The following is a 20754-nucleotide window of genomic DNA, read 5'->3' as shown; positions in this document are numbered from 1 at the left end:
TCACTGTAAGGAAACCAAGCTTTTGCTCAGGGGCGGTCTTACATGGAGGCCAGGGGGGCCCTGGCCCCCCCAAGCCCCAAAATTTTCTCCTAAAACAAAAAAAATTCCAAAAAAATTAAAATTAAAATTTTACCCCTTAATTTTTTAATTTTTTTTTTAAAAATTTTGCCCCCCCAAATTTTTGTTTTTCAATTTGGCCCCTCTATTTTTATAAGCCTGGGTCCGCCACTGCTTTTGCTTACTATGTAAACACTTATATTGTATTTTATAAACTAAGATCAGTCTAAAAGAGGCCAGAAATAGTCTACAATATGCCCTAGCAGTTGCTTATTGGCCTTCAATGATCAGATAACCATCGGTTAACGGTTGCTTAAAAATGGTAACCGCCTAAAGCGGTTGTGGTTAAGAGAAAATAACTGCAACCGCAACCAATTGTACATCTTTAACTATCATATTGTACCTTTTCATCGTAAGCTTAAGTTCAAATAAATATACACATTAGTGTATGCATGAATTAACATTTTTTACTTTCACTTTTACCTACAAACTTTAAACATAAACTGCATGGAGAATTTGGGAGGGTAAATTCTCATTTTATTTTGCGGTTTGGGAGATCATTTGACCACTCTGGACTCCCCTGGCTTTGCAGTTGTCAGCCGATTATGAATATAATAGATACGTGTGAAAAGTATCATTAAAAAAAAAAAAAAATAGTTGAGAAATCTTGAAATGAGTAATTTACTCTTCATACTCATTTCACACTTGCTGACGTATCGTGTTTTAGGCTTATTTTTTCATGTTTGGATGTGTTCCTTATTAAGATCTCAAAAAAAGAAAAACTCATAATCAAGATTTAAACAAAGAGTAAAAAAAAATCCAAATTCACATTAGATACAGTGTAATGCTCAAACATAAATGGTGTAATTTTATTGTCAATATATTCCATGAAAAATTCAATAACTACATTTAGTGTAATCATTAATATATCAAAAAATCGATATCTCAACAAAAGTTTATCAAAATCGAGATCTCAACATGGATGACACAAAAGCAGTTCTCAATATGTTATATGAAAATAAATTAAGATCAAGATCTTTACCAAACATGGCAAAGAGCTTGTATAGAAACGACTCAAGCAATTTTCAATATCTCCAATTTTTAGACAAGCTATTTCCAAATAAAAAATCTACAGATAATTATGTAGTTCAATCTAGATAGAGAAGGGAGAATGGGCAGAATATAGGGAGAAATATTATTAATATTGGGCACTAGAAACATTTCTAATAACATTAGCATCTTGTGACAATGAGTGCCATTACCTAGCTACATTTTGGCATAAACCCACATCAGAAATTGTTTAAAGTACATATAATTTCATGTCATTATATGGTTAAAAGAAGGACATTGTATTCAACAAAATAATTTAGACTACCACCTCACATTCCAATTGCATATTTAGAGACCTACTTCAAGGCATTGGAAAGCTCATCAGGTGTTGCTTTCCCACTTACATAGGTGACCAATGGGCTCTCACCAGGAACAATGTCGTCCCTTTGGTAGCTTCCTAATGTTCTGAGCAGCTCTTCTGAATCCTTAGCAACCACGTCTCTCATAATTATGGTCTTATGAGTCCCGGATATTAGTTCCTCATAATCAGTGTCTCCACTTTCACCAAGGATCACATTCATGTTTGCAACATTCAATCTCCAACGGACAAACAAGTATCTAAAAATCAGAAATTATGAGAAATAGTTATCAGCATTTAACAATGGTTAAAGTTATGCCTCACTGGAACTTGCAATGTGGACCTGTAAAGGGTGAACCACAAACTGATTCTAATAGAAGCAAAGGTGCACAACCAACCACTAAATGATCCAATCAAACAAAATGATTTTATTTCTTTATATAGAAAGGAAAGCAAATGCAGCATATTGTCCTCTAAGAAGAAATAAAAACGTCAGAAGCTCTGCTATGCTAGAATATACCATTCATGCAATGAAATAGACGGATTCATATTTTTATTAGAAACAAATAGAGTCAATGTAAAAATTATGCAACACAACCAAATGATTTTATTTTGGGATGTAGAAAGCCACCAAGACCATATCACTTATAATCCCTAAAATGTATAGATCTAGATTGTTCATTGTGTAGGGCCTACATGGGATCCATGTGGGACCTACAAGAGGACCTACAATCTTGGTTGTCTTAGATTAGTGATATACATTGTAGGGCACATGGTTTCAAAGCTACTTACAATGAGCATATCAACAATAGCTCACCACAAAAGAACAAGTCAAATGAAAATGTACACAACCACCCTCCACTTTAGTGCACATATGACATCTTTTTAATATCACATAAAGTTAAATGGTCGATTGGAGGTGTTGAAAACACATTATCCAGCCAAATGCACTCATAAGCTCAACGTTATATAGGATAAAATTCAGAAATTGACTTCTAACTTAGGCTAGAAGTTGGTAATAAATTTCGAGAAAACTAAAAATGACTTGTCAAAACTACAAGAATTCATTGTAGACTGCAGATTAGTAAGGGCTCGTTTGGGTGTACAATTTTTTTTTTTTTTTTTTTTTTTGTATTATATTTTACTATTATTTACTATATTCAAAATTGCGAATACCGAGAAAATTTATTTTTTGAAATTATGTTTGGATGGTTTAGAGAATTTGAAACAAAATTGTAAAAAGATGTTTGAGAATGTGAATTGAATTGAATATAAATGGGAAAAGTAAAACTAAAAATGAAAAATAAATAAATAAATATAAAATTGTAAAAGATAAAAAACTGAAAATAAAAATAAAAATTGGGTGGTTCGAAAACCACCCCCTAGGGGATGGTCGGCCACCACCAAACACCCATGGGTGGCTCGGCCACCCTTGGCTTATTTTTATTATTATTATTTTTTTTTATTTCGTTGTTTTTTTATTATTATTATTTTTAGTTGGGTTGAAAAAATTTGAGTTGGTTGAAAAAACTTGAGCTGGGTTAAAAAAATTGAGTTTGGTTAAAATAACACCCAAACATATACTCAAAAAATAGTAAAAAGTAAAACGGTACCCAAACGTCACCTAAGATAGTTTTTTATTTAAAAATAGAAGGCATCACATACTTTTTAGGGGAAGTGAAGAATAGCCACCTGTTTTCTTTTGGCCCATAGAAAGGGGTTCTAACAGGTTGGTGCGGACGCCATATACAACCACTGATTACATGTGTTTGAACCACGACATTGGAAGACGGCCCAATCTATGACTTTGTGGCTGGGTGATTGAGAGTTGGATATTTTACCGTCGACACTTTTGTTATTTCGTATTTTATTGTTTCGTCATTTATTTTCCAAACTTCGGTTATGTTATGGTTCCGGGTTTGAAAAATGTTACACGTACTTAAATGTAGACTTCGGTTATGTTAGTATTTCTCTTTGGGTTTTGTTTGGGTTTTGTTGGGACAAATATTGACCTTCCTGGGCGTTGGGCCCAACCTGGGAAATAGGCCCACTCGGCTCCACCCGACCAGGCCCAAATATCAAAAAGAGCATAATCTACCTGGGCCCATTGAGACCACTTGGGCCCAGTCTGTCGCAACTGGCCTGAGTTGGCGACCCAAATGCTAGTTGGTATCCGCATCTACGTGCATCTCGGCAGTACCCAGAATCTAAGGGACACGATGCACGTCACGGAGTGCATGCGTCTCGGCAGTACCCGGAATCTAAGGGACACGATGCACGTCATGGAACCCAATAATGCCACCGAGGTATACGGAACCCGGAACATTCGTTCATTCGGAGCCACGTCTCCTCCAACCGCCTCGTGCACGAATCGTGAAGCTAATGGAACTGCTCCACAACCTCTATAAATACAAGAACCTCTTCAGATGCTAAGGTACATGCTAATCAGTCTCTTTGGCATTATTCTGCACATTTATTTCTCAGAACCATACACTTACTTAAGCATCGGAGCGGGGTTGTCGGAACCCCCCGACGCAGCCTTATTTTTTCAGGTGGACCAGGAACTACCAGGAGCAAGTTAGGCGAACATCTGATCGACACGTCACCTACCGGAAACTGTCTCAACAGGTTTCATGTTATTTTTAGTGGGTTGTCAGCCCCCAAGTGTCATCACTAGGGTTAGGGTTTATTTCCTATCCTATTTAAAACTCATTTTGTATTATGGTTGCAGCTATTGATGAATAAAAAAAAAAGGATAATGGTTTGTCTTTTTTGTCCTCTTAATTTTTCTTCTCTCTTTCCCGCTTCTTCTTCTTCTTCTTCTCTCTTCCTTCCCATTCTCTCTTCTCTCTTCTCTCTTCTCTCTTCTTATCACTTCTTGTTCTATGTCGATTGTTCTGGCATCGCAGTATACATCACTAACCACTCTCCCAGCGATTGTTTGCAACACACTCCATTTCTATTCGGCTCTCTAATAGCCCTTAGTTTAAGCAATTTTATTAAGTGAAAAGAATGGTTACCAAAATGCTATAGACAATGAAAAATCATCTCAACCTAACAACAAAGGTCTATATTTATGGAATGGCTCTGTTCTCCTAGTTGTATGTACCTGAGTGCCTGTGCTCTGGATGCGAGGAGAGGAATAGTTTGCAGCCTTGTTGAGCTCCTGCAGTACATTGGATGGCATCGTAATCCCCGCATCCTAAGCTTCTGCCTCAAATCGTCCACTTTCTTTGCCTGTGAATCAGATCACCAAAAAGAGTCCAACCAATAAATCAAAGAACTTCCTTACTACCAACATTAGTATTAATAAGTTTTCAACTACCTTACTAGAATCCTTTATTAAGTATGAGATGCAATGTGCGTTGCTTGATTTCGCATCCTCCTGAATGGGGCTGGAAGACTCATCAGTGTTGTCTCCACCTTCAGATGTATTCATCAACTTCCAAATGGTTTTCTTTAAACCTTCGCAACCCCAACGATAGTCAATATGTGATGCATAATCTGGATCTGGGAAGAGTTTTCCGTCTTCTTCTGTATAAGTACCAGGATAGTACACCTCACTCCCACTACTGCAAATCAAAGCATCAAACTCATTTACTTGAATCTTCCCTGATGTCAAAAACTCTATTGTCTCTGACACTGGCATAGCTGTTGATAAAGCAAAGCCAGAGACCCTTGCTATTTGAGAGTCTAATCGAGCAGCCTTAATTATTTCTTGCACTATCTGAATCATCTTTTCTTCAGGAGCTCCATGGTTGTCATAGCAGTCGAGTGCTATAACTATTAACCTACGTCTCCGCCTCAACATGGGATACTTGCTTGCCACATTCTCAAGCAACTTATTCCCGCTTTCTAAATCTTTTGGGTCAGACTCAGGCTTCTTTATCTTGCTTAGGACTCGTTTCACTTGGTCTTGCAGCTCCCGGTCACCAGCAGCTGCAGACAAGTCGAGAGATCCATTCAGTGAATATTTTTCTCCATCAACGGAAAGCCTAAGGGACATATCTTGTACGTCCTTAAGTGAATCATTGAGAGACTCATCAGCAGCCATTTCATCCCCTGGGGTATCAGTTTGCCATTGCGGGTGCCTCATGCGGCAGGCTGCTACCCTGGTCAAATAAGTGCGGCAGTGTTCAGGCCATGAAAAAAGGTGTATGTTTTTCAGACCATTCTTTCTGCATTCCTGCCATAAGTTCTTCTCCGACAACAGTTTAAGCAGTGCAGAAGCAATTGCTTGCTGATCATGAGGGTCCACAAGCAAACCATTGTTCAAGGCCTAACGAACACAACAAGAAATTACATGTCATATTAAATAAAATCACTGTGGTTCTAAATACTCTGCATCTGTTTAATTGCGGAGAAAACAAATGGAACAAAAAAAAAAATAATAAGAAGAAGAACAAAATTTAGAATTCTACAGCACCTCTTTGAACAAAAATTGTTTTTGTAAAACCCAGAATTTTCTTTTCTTCCTTTGCCTTCTAGCATATAGGGTCTATAATGAAGTTCATGCTTGATATTGCTGATATTTATTGCATGTTGGAAAATAAACAGATTTCATTCTTTACCTGTTGAATGTCAACTGGTCCACCATTTTTCGTAGCCACCGTTGGAAGCCCATGTGCTGCTGCCTACATTAGTCCAAACACACACACACACACACACACACACACACACACACACACATATCAGCATTTCACTTATTTGAGAAAATGAATATGACATTATGAAAGATGGCATTGGGTTAAAACCAACCTCAATCAATGTTAGCCCAAAAGGTTCTACTAATGCTGGATTTACGAAAACTCCCTGTCATTAACCCTTAGTTGATCATCATTGCAAAACCATAATAAACTAATACTAAAAACTGTACACTTCGCAAACCTTTATTTTTGCAGCAAGACGATATATATCTGGAACATCAGATTGCTTGTGATGCTTTGGGTAAGCCACTTGCCCATAGAGATCATACTTATCAATCAGTTTCAACACTGTTGTAAGCACATTAGCATTTCCACCAGACATCTCATCTATATCATCCCTATTCCCCATTATGAGTGTCTGTTAAGAGGTGCATTAGTCCTTTTGCAAGCATTAAATAATATTGTCTAATAGTTATATTGAGTAACTGCACGAGCTTACTCACAAGATTAGCAAGATCTTTCAAGGGACGGCACTCTCCAAAAGCTTTCAAAAGAGTGGTTATGTTCTTTTTTGGATCCGGCCTTGATAAAGCCAAGATCATCGGCTTGTGGGGATTTGTAAGGAACTTCATCACCTGCCAAAATATTTTGCTCGTGAGACAATAAAAGTAACAAAATATTGATCAATTGTAACAAAAAAAAAAGACATAAACCAGCCACTCACTTCTGACCATATTGGTGGAATTGCTTTCGGAGAAGACCCGTCAGTACCACTAGTAAGTTGTGCAAGTTCCCCATCAACGTCATCTTCGGAAACCACGACATTGCTGAAGTCCATTCCAGGAGGAATAACCTGCAAATAGATCCCATTGTTAGTACTTTGTTTGGATTTCCAGAAGAATAATCTGTGGAGTCATAAGTTTGTAATTTGTTTCCTAAGAAGAAACAAATATAAAAAAGGCATGACTTGTGACTAAAATCATACAAGCAGCCTATCAAAGTCATTCATTATCTTCAAAGTTGCTTCTTATAACAGATTACTTCTGACTGGAGTATTACCCTATGAAGTTTGTAACCAGGGATATATTGAAGTGCATTATATGCGGTGGGAGTGAGGAGCAAGAATAGTGATAAACATAAACTCCTAATACATTTGGTTTTTCTGCCATTCCATATTTTCATTTACGAAGCCATTACTGGTCAATAAGATGTCTAAGCAAAAAATATAAGTAGCATTCTTACCACCATCCTCGGCATGTATCGACCATGGCAATTGACCCCACGTCTAGCACGGGCACGCAACACTTTCTCAAGCTTGACATCAAAACCATCATAAAGTCCCCATTGCTCTTCAATTTCCTGTTTAGTGCTTGTGATAACAAGTTCTGCAGCATCAAGGGAAAGCTCTTCTCCTTCAATCCTCCTCATCATCTTGTATGTTGAATTAATGTCCTCCCTAGATTGACGCCCCTGCTTAAGAAGCTGTTCAAGCTTGTTTCTCCCAAGAGAGTGTCCCGTCAGAACCATTGGGACATTTAAAGCTCCTGAAAGAAGAGCTGCACTATCACCAGCATCTGCATAATGTCCATGAATCACATATGGCCACACAGGCTGGCCTCGACCAATTTGTTCACCCAAAACTTTAGACATATTAAGAATGTGAGCCAGAGCTCCATCTACGAATTCTTGAATATAGGGCCAAAGCAATTCTTTTCGAAGATACTTATCACGTGGACCAAATGGAATCCTTATGATATATGCCCCGCTGCTCTCCCCAACGTCATTGGCATCACTATATTCAGGGCCAGCAGTAAGCATCTCTGTTGGCTCCCCATAGCTCCAATCAACCTCCGGTGATGAGATTTGGCGGGTAAAAAGGTCTACCCTATACACCCCGGGCATCCTTGCAAGGGCACGAGAAAGCTCGACCACATATTTGACCTGAAAATATATTATTTAAAGCATGAAATGCCTATGAAATGAGAAATAAAGAGGAAAAAAAATCAGTTGCATTTTCACTTTTTTTTTTTTTTTTTCTTCTTATTATTATTTTTTTTTTTTTTTTTTTTTTTTTTTTTCATTTTTTAAGAATGCTGTATCTCAAAGTACCTGTCCACCAGTATCAGAATCTCGTCCAAGCTCCATGTTTTCTCCCCGGACCAAACCATGCAAACTGGCCATGAAAAGAGTTGCTGTTATAAATTATATATAAGATATATATGATTCTGGAATTGAATTTTAATAGTGCCATAATGAGTGCATTAGCAAGCAACCCACTAAGGAAGTGAAAATTAGAGTAAACTTTATATATCCATGGCAATTCTACTTTGATAACCCAAAGCATGTCACAACAGGACTAATTCTCTTTATTCCATCCATTTTGAGTTTTTTGTTAACTGCTGATACTCTGGTTGATCTTCAGGAACATACCCCATGCCCAACCCCTTTCAAAAAGAGAAGGGGGGGTGGGGGGGAGGGGGAGGGGAAGAAGAGAATAAATAAATAAATAAAGCTTCGAGTTATTTAGTTTTGCAAACATTATGGTGATGGTCCCACATTGATTCCTGTTTCTCCATCTTCCAAAAATCCAGCTTAGGCATTAAAAGTATAGACTATACGTATTTGGAACAGGCACTAGATAGTAGATATCATTCTAGAAGCTCTTAGAAGTCAGTATACCTCAAAGTTACCTCCACACAACCTGAAAATTTGGTTGGGATATATTACAAATTTAATGTTAGTAAGAAATCAACATAAAGCAAATTCTGTATCAACAAGAAGAAGTTTGGATGAGAACAATAGACAACAAAAATTCTAACTGCTTATATGTAGAAAGAACTAAACCTGATAAGAACAATATAAAGCCTCTTTTCCTTTTTATCATCTGACCATACTTCCAAGTTCGAAATGTTACGCTGGAACCTTTTCTTGGGAGTCTCGCAGTGCACTATCTCTCCCAAACCGTCTCCCTTCTCTCCTTCTGACAAGTCTTCGGACATGTCTTCCGTTGCGTCCTTGCGCCCTTGTTCCCGCTCCCACCTTCGGTCTGCTAAATGTTGAAGTTCCTCCCATTCCAACTATATGAATCATATACAAAGTGTGATTAATCTTGGAATTATTACCTTACTAACAAAAACCTAACCACTGATTCTCACTTTCCTGGAGTGGCAGAACCCCAGTGTTTACAAGAAAATTCAGTAAAAACACCCAATAACAGTATCGGAATAAGAATGTTTGTCTTTGAAACTTCTAAAAACTAATGTCATCAATGCTGATAGGAATTACTCCGTTCAAATACATGATGGGGTCTGGTTATTACTGCTATTTTGAACGGGGAAATATGAACTTCATGTTCAGGGCACTGCTATCAACAAGCGGCTAACTATCCACCCACCTACCCAGGCAGAAGCATATATCCACATAGAGATATAACAGTTTAGACACCATAACTTCCTTCAATTATGTATATATGGTATAAGGACTGTATCTCTTTATTTCTCAGTAAAAAGATTAGGGCTCTGGAATTAGTTAAGAATGTTTAGAAGACCAACTTCCAATATTCAACTTACGAAAGTAACCACTACTTCCCTCTCAGGTCTCACCAAAACAGGACGAAATGCGAATCATTAGATAATGAAAGGGTGATGCAAAAAGAGAAAAAAAAAAAAAGAAAAAAAAAAAAGACAATCTTTTGCAGATCAACAAATATCTGTAGACACGCTGAGATATCAGAGAAGAAAAACTTATTTCGGTACTTGCCCATTTCTATTAATCCAAGAAACACATCAACAACTACCTAATTCCATAGAAAGAGCAAGACCTCTGGTAGATTGAGAACCCCACTTACAGTTTCCAAGTCTTCTCAAAAATCAACAAACCTCGCCCACAGCCCACTCTAGAGTGTTCGAGAGAGAAGGAGAGAGATTAAAAAATACCCATTTTCAGAAAGAACAAAGAAGACATTGACACACAGACAATTCTCTGAGAATTTCATCCATTGATAAAACTCCAAAATACGCTCACCATATAAAGAAACATACACAGGGACACACAAACATAAGCAGACATAAATACATACATCGATTCCAGAGAGAGACTAAAAATTCCCAGTTTATGAAAAATCAGGAAACTTGGTAACATGCAATTAAGGCCTTGTTAGGCTGCCAATTTGTTTTTGTTTTTGTTTCTTGCACAAATTCATATGCAATTTTATAATTCAGTCATGTGAAAAAATTCAAAGTTTTACCTTGTTTTTTTTCCATGAAATTCACACTCGGTACAAATTTCAAGTACTCAAAACATTCATAACTACATTGTTTTTTGAAATTTACCCATTTACTCTAAACAGATTGTTGAAACTCAAGCAGACCCCATTCACTCTATATATAAAGCCACCTCGTTCCATAAAATATACCGGAAAGAAGTCATCCATGAAAGAAAGAGGATATACACACACAAACATAGAGAGTAAACGAGAGGAAGATAGAATGAAGAAGAACCTGCTTCTTCTTGCGCGTAAGGTGCCAAATGCGCCAGCACATATTCTCGAGTCTGGAGCTACGCTCCCGGGTGTTGCGGGTGGCGACCACTTTGATCCACGTGCGGTGCAGGTCCGACTCATCCACACCCGTCACCACCTCCTCCACAAAGTACTTGGTCGGATTGAAATGCCCCGTCTCCCTCAGATTCACCGCCGTTGGCTTCTGGTCATCTTTCGCCGAAGCCCCACTGTCCAGTATGGCCTCCAGGTACCCATTAATCCACTCATTGCCAGCCATCTTTTCTCTCACTTACTTTCCAGCAAAAGATAATAATCTGGGTCTTAATTTTTCTATATCGAAACCATATATTGAAGCATTATATACCCAACATGCAAAAAGTTTCTTTGGTTAATTTCTCTTCTTTTCCAAGTGATCTTCCAAGGAAGCAAACTTGGGTTTTTCTCACTGTTGTTTTTATAATAATATGAGACCATAGAAGCTTAAAACCAGCACTTTAGATATCATTGGATTCCTAGGAGCAGATGAAAATACACTGTTGGCTACTGCCATCCACATGTTTTCTCGCGCTTTCCCAGTGATTTTGTTGGGAAGGAAAAAAAAAACATGGGATTTTAACAGAGAAGGACCTAATATAACATGCAAAGAGGTAAACAGCATGTCTTCTTCATGGGGATTTGTGTTTTGTTTGGGAGAGTTTTGGTGCGTTTAGGAGGGTTGTGTTGGGTAAATTAATGGTAAGATTAAGAGCAGAGAAGAGAGAGAGAGAGAGAGAGAGAGGAGGACGGTATGTTGAGGGAGGGTGAAGGATGGGAGGGAGAGAGAACCACATGGCGCTGAATGGTGGGGCAGGAAATGGACACGTGTAGAGAGGATATCGAGGGTAAATGACAGAGTCTTAGGTAATTCACCTTTTCCAAGGCTATCCGCTTCCCAATGCGAGCCCGCCGCTTTGTTCTTCCAAGAGCTTTGGGTCCTCTCCAGCCCTGGCCCTGCTGCATATTTCCAACCTTTTTTCTTTTTTCTTAATTATTATTATTATAATTTTTTTTTTTTTTTTTTCTGAATTCTATAATTCTTGTTAATAAAGGATAGCGATTGCAATTTCAAATTTTCTTTTTTAAAAAAACGCAATTAAATATTTGGTCAAATTACAATTTAAATTTTAAAATTATGCATTTTTTAAAAATGTGCTCTTTACGGGCTATTTGAAATCCAATTTTTTTTTCTATATATTTTCAATACAAAATTTTTTTTCTTTGAGAAATCAATACAAAAGTTCTACACCAACCTATTGAGAAACTTCTTTTAATTCAACTTATTAAATTAAGCGTAATATGTATATATAAACCATATATTTTAAAAATAATCTATATTAAAAACACATTTAATGATTATGTATTTAAGAACAAATAATAATTCAATAGACCGTAAAATAATTTTTGTTTAATTTAAATTAAAATAAAACTTTATTGTATTCTTATTCTTGACATACTTATTTTATAAAGGAGACTAGTAAAAGGTTGCGAAGGACCCACGTGGCATTGTCATACGTTTGTTTGGCAGTTGGGAAACTAAACGGTTACGTTATCATTGATATTGTGAAAAGGTCTAAATAGGAATTTCATTGTCGAGATTGTCAAAATTCATGCGACGTTAAAAAAAGAAAAAAAGATAGTCCTTCACCTCGCATACTAGTATATTACGTATCAATTTTAATTTGAGATTTGATTCTTACATTATACCATCATAACAATTGCATAAGAATAATGATTCAATGCCACCTAAATATACAATTTTTCACCACCTTGCCTATGTGGCAAGGTGGTCCCCCACTATTTTTTGAGTTTTTTTATTTTTTAAAAATAAATTAAAGTGGGGGACCACCTTGCCACATAGACAAGGTGGTGGAAAGTTGTATATTTAAGTGGTAGTGAATCATTACTCATTGCATAATAACTCTTCGTATGAAGGTGAGCTCTAGTGTGTGAAACCCACCTTCATGTGAGGAGGAGTTGTACAGTTGTTGTATTGGTGTTGTAAATCTAACATTTTCCTTTTAATTTTAGAAATAAAAATCCTCACATCATATTTATCGATATTTACATTTCTTGTGAAGTTGTTATTGCTCATGTATAATGTATCTGATTTTTCAATTTTTTTTTGTTTTTTTGTAAGTAAAATTCATGTGTTGCCGGAAAACATAAACACAATATTAAATGTGTTTTTTTTTTTTTTAAATAAAAAATAAAAAATTATAACTTCTTTAGGTTACAACATTTGAAGTCGGCTTAGATTTGTGATTTGAAAATGCATATTTTTTTACGTTTTCAAATCAAAATTTAAAAAAAAAACTCATTATCAAACAATATATTTCCTGCGAGTTTAAAATCACACTTTTAATATGTGAAATCACAATGCCAAAAGCTTCACGTTGACATATCAACATTTCTTTTAAACATTAAAATAAAAAATAAAAAATAAAAAATGGACAAAAAAAGAAAAAGAAAAAATAATAAAATAAAAAGAAGCCTTTGCAGTACTTTATACTACTAATCACATTATTTACTCCCAATAAGAAAATAAAAATAAAAATCAAATGACCCTATTACCTATAGCATTCGGGCACATGCTATTTAATACACTCGGATCATTTTTCCACCATTCCATTTTGAAAATCAACCATTGAATCAGTTGGAACAACACAGAATCCACGTGTGGATCCTACAAATTCAATGGTTAATTTTCAAAATGGAAAGATAAGACTAAGAGAATACAATAAATCATTTCTCTAAAAGTTGGTATAAGAATTGAATTGATTTACTTTCCTTATTTATTTTTTGTATTATTCATTAATACTATACACTCAAATATATTGTAAATAAGTATGAGGAATGCTACAGATATTTCTACTCTCTTACACTCTCTTACGTGGCATTAAAAATCACCATAAAAAATTCATTAGTAATTTTTAGTGCCACCTAATGGAGAGTGTGTTACATTTCCCAGTAAGTATTGTTAATGGGCAATCGAGTTAATATTAAAAAAAAAAATGTATTCCCATCTTTTTCACCAGAATTTTTTTTACTAAATTTATTTTTTTTTATATTCATTTTACCACACACATCACGGCGGCTGAGGTAATATGGGTTGAATGGTGACTTAAAAAAACAAAATTTCTACACCCGTTCAGCTCATATCATATCAACCGTGTAAAATAAGTATGATAAAATGGGTATAAAATATGACATTAGTCTTCAAAATAATAGCCAACACTTTTCTATATAGTCACAGGTGACCTTATATTATTGGCCACGTCATTAGCGTGACAAGTGACCTTTTATTATTGACCCACTTCCTTTAGCAAGGTAGTGCGCCAGCTGTACAAATGGGGGTTGAACAAAAGCTATCGAAGTACATTTCACTTTTGTGAAAGGGTAACATCAAATTTCTGAGCTGCTCTAAAAAGTCACCTGGCTTCGAATACCATAATGCCTGTCCAACATCAAAGATTCATCATAAAGGTTTTTTTTTTTTTTTTGCTACCTTCGAATTATTTCTCTCTCTCTCTCTCTCTCTCTCTCTCTCTCCCTTGTTTGATGCAAAAGTATGTGGCGAGAGAGCCATCATCCCACCATGTGGCAACCACCATCGATCAAACTTTATCTCGTCATCCTCGCTTCAAATAGGATGCAGCCATTTTTCACACAAGTACCTTTCCATGCTACAATCGGTTGGAAACCCCAATCACCAGCATCCAAACAAGAGATGGGGAAGTGCACATCCAGACAGACAAACATTTGTGTTGTTTTGGCTTGCATCGCTCCTTTTGTGACACTTCCTTTCCAACTGATTATTCAAAAGACATATATTAGTTTCTTTTGGTTCTCACGTGGGTGTCCTCAGATGCTCCTAGTTCTTTTACTTTTTTTTTTCTTTAATAATACTACTTCATGCTGAATAAGGATCTCTACAATTGGCAGTTCAAATTGCACACGATTCGGCCAGCCCCATAGAGAGGACAGGTCGAGAACCCACCTCCTCCAGACAATGTAGGATGAAGAGCACACCTGTCCCTAAAAGGTGGGCCTCTCACTTTGTTAGACAACAATAACACAGCTATGTGCCCATTACGTGGCGAAAAATTAGAAAACGCCGTCCATGGATCACCTCCAAGAAAAAACCCCAGAAAATGTATGGCATAAAATAGCCTAAAACTCTATATATTGAGTATATATCTCAGAAATGTTATCTTACTTTACCATCGAAGGCTCCTCCGCCAGCCCCCACGTCGGTGTCACTCCGGTGGTCTCTACCGTTGTTTTGTAGGTGCCCATAGCACAGTCCAACCATGCAAAAATCTACATCATCAGTTTATTAAATGAAGCTTGCAGATATTAGCCAACAAGGTCCCCAATTTGATGTATGCAAAAATTTGTTGATCCTAGTTCCAATAGCCTATGCAAAATCTTTCGCTAGACGTCTGTGACTGACACTGTCAATCAGATATGGGAAAAAAGAGCAAATGAGCATATACATGAAATAGAACCAGCAATGATCACCACTCTGCTCGTGATATAGCTAGTTCAGCTCTATCGTAATTTAAACTATACCAGCCAAATTAACATCAAAAGGAATGAAGATGAGACACAAACTCTTTTGGTGTAATTTGCCAAAAGTCTCATCCGCCGCTGGATACAAAGACTGTTGGATACGTTCAGCTTTGTCCTGCTGCATCTTTTTAGGGAGCTGCATTGTTTGGATCCAGCAAACTTGTCCTGTAAATTTCTATCTTTGTACACCTTGGAATTCTCTGTAGGTTTCTCATTAACTGTTACTAAAAAGTAAATGATTCCCTCGGGGGGGAAAAAAAATAGTAAAGAGTAAATGATTCAAAACAACAACAAAATCAAAGGCCCAAAGTAAGAAAAAATAAAGTTGAATAAAAGATTAACATTATAAACCAGGGTAATTGGCAGGAAGTTCATCAAAGTGATTACACCAATTATCAAATCGGAAGAAGAAGAAGCTAGTAAGACATCATTATAATTATGCTAAAGCTTCCAACTTGCAGCAAGTCGTCAGATTATACAAGGAATTCAGACTAAGTTATCATTTTTTTTCCATATAAAGCACAACTATGTTATAGCAACTTGTTCATTAGAATTAAATGCTGAAACTTACAACAACCTTGACAAGTACATTATGCCTTCACAGTGAAATTATATGACAAACTAAAAGCAGGTTCCATCCACTAACTCTCTTGCCAAGACTGAGTCAACTTCACATGAAGAAAGAAGGAACAAAAAATAGGACGGATTTACATAATAATAAGCCTAACCTCCCCCAAAAACAAGCTTACTATGTAGTGGACGCCTCTGTTTAATATTCCATCCACTAACTCTCTTGCCAAGACTGAGTCAACTTCACATGAAGAAGGAAAAAAAAGGAGTGATTTACATAATAATAATAAGCCTACCCTCCCCCATAAACAAGAGCTCACTATGTAGTGGACGCCTCTGTTTAATATCATCGGCCTTTCAAACTGTACTGGTTGTGGAAGTCCCGTGTTCCAAGCCAATTTATAGTCGACACCTTTTCTATCAAAGTGCAATAGTAAAAACTAGGCTACTATCATCTACAGTGTGCAGATAAACAAACACAACGATATTGGTCTCTCACTTGGTCGATTACGCCTGAGTCCTATTTCAGTTTCCACAAATGAGATTCACCAAGAGATAATTATCCCATGTCCTGAAAAGGTTGTTTTTCTTATTACAATAGATTGCATCGGCTATGCGCTTTAAGATTCTTAAGTTTTTTTCCCTAGAAGTTACAAGGCATTTTGCAAGAACAAAGAAAAAACAGAGTATACATTACCCTTTAAAATTTAAATTACCATCCCCCAACAGCGAACAAAAAAAATTAATCCTATTCACTGATTTCTGTTGATGCACCATAACTTACTGAACATCCATTGGGGGCCTTGTAGTAAGAGAACAGAGAGGCTTAAGAGCCTTAAGCCTAGAACGTCTAAAAACTTACTGAACATTGCAGTGCGCATTACGAAGAGCCTGCAGAGGACAGAACAGCCCTTAAAACAACATTACACTCTGCAATAACAAGGACAAAGGAATGTTCCTACTACTTATGTTAACAGCACAGCAGACATATGAAAGAATGATAATCTTCATATATTGTTATTATTAATCTATATATCTATTTCCTTCTTTTTGGCACAATACGTATGTTTCATGATCACAATCTCTTTCTTAGAAAACCATACATTTCAGAGGCAAACAAAGCCAATAATCACAACTTTAAGTATGCAGATACATAAATATAGAGAAAAAGTGGTAGACAAAGGTGAAGAAAGTTATGGGGTAAACAATGAGGAAATCAGTTACACTTGGTCCACTCTGCGAAAATGCAGAAATGCACACTCAAGTTTGCAGGTCTGGTTGGTTATCTTCCTCTTTATCATGCAATTCCCGTTTGAAACCTCAGATTGCCTGTATTTTTTCGGAGAGTCAGATTAAAGAGGAAAAAAAGAGAATTCCATGGAATAGAAAAGAAAGAAAGAAAGAAAAAATTCCTTAACTAACTGCATCAACCTTACCAGCTAAGTTTATAACACCGAACTCATAATTTCATGTGAAAATGTCTTGAAAACACGACTTCAGGCCTTGAAATCATAAGCTCAAAATGTGATTTTTCAAAAGTGTTTAGTTCAAAAAATACTGTATTTTCACAAGGACAAAAATTTCCTACAAACTAGTTTGTAGAAAACTCATACAAACCAGCCTCTAAAAGCGACATGTGTTCTTTAAGTTATTAAAAAAGCATGTAAGAAACACATGCAATTAAAAAACATGTGCTTCTCACATGCAAGGGATATATGTCACTATTAGAAGTTGGTTTGTATGAAATTTTTGTCCTTTTCACAAATAGTTATTTGCAATTTTTTTTTTTTTCACAAAAACCCCTCTGCACAAGCATGTTTTCTCTTTTCCAGGCCACTAATGCACTTCGTTCAAGGATCACTATTCCTTAGTATCAGATTAAATGATTAATTTTACCACAATATCCATACAAGTAGCACCAATGGATCCATTGCCTTGCAATGGCAAAGGCAAAAATTGTAGTCACTAATTTGTGCTCAAAGAATTACATGGACACAACGACAATAGAAAATAGTCAAAGTCTTTATGTAGCTCATACCATCTATAGAGGTCAGTACAAACCCGATCGTGAACAACAAAAACCAACCTTCATGTTTCCATCGACTTTCCCTTTTATGTACAATCCTTTCCTCGTGTACAACTTGCATGGCCAACTTAAGCTGGTGCGATTTTATTTGAGGTCAGTGGTAAAAATTGTTAATTGCCAGAGCAAGTTGTTTAGAGTCAGCACAAGTCACTCTTCCATATTGAGTGGACTCTAACTTTGCCTACTCAAATAAGCTAGTCTTCAATGTTCCCTGCATTTTAACCAGGAAATTATGAGCAACTAGGCTGTAGTCCTTGCGAAATCATTTCATTCTGAAGGTGAAGAGCCTTTGTTCTATCACCTCTATTAGAGTAGCTTGCAATCAATGTGTCATAAATGCACACAGTTGGAACTAGCGAACGTTCTTTCATAATTCTCAAATATTTTTCTGCTTCCTCTATTTTCCCACAGAGGCAAAGGCTCTTAATCAATGATGTATAGACCAATAATCCAGGTGACAGTGATCTGGACTCAACTTCATAGTAGAGTTTGAGAACTTCATTAATCACACCATTTTTTCCATAGCCTTCAATCAGATGAGAGTATGTGACCTCATTAGGCAAGAACCCTTTATCTAACAAAATAGTTAATATTGCATTGGCCTGCTCCACATCCCCATTCTCACAGAGCTTTCCAAGCATCTCATTGAACGCCCAACAACTAGGAACAAGTCTCCTTTCCAACATTTTCACACAATATCTTACACTTTCTTCCAAATTTCCCGCTTTAGCACACCCCTCAATGAGAAGATCAAAAGACTTGCCATATGGCTTCAAATCCATATTCTCCATCTCTTGCATCAAGCAATGTGCCTCTTCTATTCTGCCCTCTTTACAATGGGCTCCTATAAACAACGTGTAGATGAAAGGATTTGCTTGGAAACCTCTTTTAAGCATTTCTTCATACACCTCGTATGCTGACTCCAAATTCCCAAGTTTTATTTTAGCAAGAACAATTAGTGAATAAGCAATTGTGTCAAGAATCATATTCTTTTGCAACATTCTCTTTAATAATACCATACCATCTTCGATTCTTCTCTCCTCTAAAATCCTTAAGATCAAAGTGCTATTAACAATCACTGAAGGATAACATCTCTTCCCATGGATCTGATCCAATATGTCGACATATTTCTGCAACTGCCCTTCCTTGCACAATGCACCTATCATGGTTCTGATTGTTACTTCATTTGGGTAAGTTCTTTTCTGAAGCATATGCTCGTAAATCTTCCAAACTAAAGGAACTTGATCAGATTTTTGAACAACATGAATCAAAGTGTTGTAACTTACAAGGCTTAAAGAAAACCCATGTTCTTCCAAATAGCAACAAACATCAAAGCAAATCTCAAACATTCTTAGTTTAGCATAAGCCTGTATTAACAAATCAAACACAAATGGAGTCGAAGCAGTAATCTTATAGCTGCTAAGTAGAGAATCCACAACTGAAAAACTCACAGAATTCTCTACACTTCTCTTCAAAATTGATTCAAGCAATGCTCGAGCATCCATAAGCAGTCGGGCACGAACCAAAATATGAATTGTGATACAGTACGACTGAATACCATGTTCGAAGTTTTTCCTTCGTGCTGACCAATGGAAAAAAGCCAGAGCCCTTTTTGCATCAGTTGGTTCCTTTAACTCTAGCAGTACTTTCTCAACAATCAAATCATTTAATTGAACAAAATCAAATTGTTTAGTCAGACTGTCCCAGTTCCAGCCCCTCCTGAAGGAACCACATATGGAATTGACTACTGTATCACATTCTGCTTTTATGTCACTATGGATGAATTTAGCTTCAAATGACTGAGGAATATGAACACATAGGCTGCTAGAATGTTTGACTGATTTGGAGACCAAGGACGGAATAATTCGACGCAGAAGAAGCATGACTTTTGCTATCAAGGATTCACCTCAGAATCAATTTTTGAGAGCTCTGCAAAAATTTACCAATGAAATCAAGAAAACATATTGGACGGCATATACCAACAATCTCAGGATAATCCGTAAAGGTCTTTAACAAAAAAATAAATAAAAAAATAAAAAACCTGTGTCGTCCATCACAACACAGAAGCCAATCCATTTCTCCCAAAAAAAATTTTGGACCCAAATCTTTCTCTTCTCCCTCCACCCCACCGACAGCCACCCACGAGTTGAGCACCGTCGACCACTGCCATCAGTACATACATCTCCAACGACTCTAGATCTCCGGAAAAAAGGTACCATGCGTTCCTGTACAACTCCAACAACTCCGACAACCCATTCACTGTTAGCACGACGAGCCCAGCCCAACTACTGTTGCCAACGAGCCCAGCCACCGCAAGGTCTTCTCAGTTTTTATTCCACTTTTTCTTTTGATTTATCATGTTGTATTGTGGATGGAGAAACGCACGGTGCCTTTTAGGCTAGAGAACTGAAAATGGACGAGCCGGTTGCAAGCTCGTGGGTGACGGTTGGTGGGTCGAGGGAGGAGATGGAGGGAGGGAAGAGGGAAAGATTTGGGGGGAGAAAATGGATGTTTTGCATCGTTCTAAAAGTAGGTCTCGAATTTTTTTTTTATTATTATTTTTTTATTTTTTTTAAAAAGGAGCACTGACTTTGCGTTGTGCCACGTTAGCGAGGATGGACTGTGCAGGGACTCTAGAGCCCCGAATAGAGTTATGGTACGTTTAAGATTATAATTTAGTAACTAAATTGTAAAAAATAAATCGTTTAAAAATTACATTTTAAAAAAATTATAATGTGAAAATATAAAAAATTACATTTTCAAATTATAAGTAAAATGATAATTTTTTAAAAATTTTAAATTTTAAAGACTAATTTATATTTTTAAATACCACACTACAATTTTGTGAAATAAATAATTATATTTTTAAAAATTA

General features: G+C 36.6%; 2 protein-coding genes across 4 annotated transcripts; both read right to left on the bottom strand.

The window, feature by feature from the left end:
- Positions 1 to 1229: 1229 nt before the first annotated feature.
- Positions 1230 to 11456, bottom strand: LOC133872011 (probable sucrose-phosphate synthase 2). The gene is made up of 12 exons (XM_062309517.1): positions 10611 to 11456; positions 8956 to 9188; positions 8221 to 8284; positions 7354 to 8052; positions 6836 to 6964; positions 6615 to 6746; positions 6353 to 6529; positions 6224 to 6277; positions 6037 to 6099; positions 4791 to 5744; positions 4575 to 4702; positions 1230 to 1725 (listed from the first exon to the last, which is right to left on the bottom strand). The coding sequence occupies exons 1-12, from the start codon at positions 10887 to 10889 to the stop codon at positions 1464 to 1466; spliced, it is 3174 nt and encodes a 1057-aa protein (XP_062165501.1). The 5' UTR covers positions 10890 to 11456; the 3' UTR covers positions 1230 to 1463.
- Positions 11457 to 16878: 5422 nt separating this feature from the next.
- Positions 16879 to 20388, bottom strand: LOC133871993 (pentatricopeptide repeat-containing protein At1g66345, mitochondrial). 3 transcript variants are annotated; one of them, XM_062309506.1, is made up of 4 exons: positions 19921 to 20388; positions 18181 to 19808; positions 17832 to 18090; positions 16879 to 17122 (listed from the first exon to the last, which is right to left on the bottom strand). In XM_062309506.1, exons 2-3 carry the CDS (start codon positions 19760 to 19762, stop codon positions 18074 to 18076), a joined length of 1599 nt encoding a protein of 532 aa, XP_062165490.1. In that variant the 5' UTR covers positions 19763 to 19808; positions 19921 to 20388; the 3' UTR covers positions 16879 to 17122; positions 17832 to 18073. The 3 variants fall into 3 exon arrangements, with proteins under 3 accessions (XP_062165490.1, XP_062165474.1, XP_062165481.1); XM_062309490.1 differs by having other exon boundaries at positions 17832 to 19808; XM_062309497.1 differs by having other exon boundaries at positions 17880 to 19808.
- Positions 20389 to 20754: the final 366 nt, after the last annotated feature.

The sequence above is a fragment of the Alnus glutinosa genome, chromosome 1 (assembly GCF_958979055.1).
Source record: "Alnus glutinosa chromosome 1, dhAlnGlut1.1, whole genome shotgun sequence".
NCBI lineage: Eukaryota > Viridiplantae > Streptophyta > Magnoliopsida > Fagales > Betulaceae > Alnus > Alnus glutinosa.
Note: the sequence above shows the minus strand (reverse complement) of the source record. Positions and strands in the feature narration are given on the sequence as shown.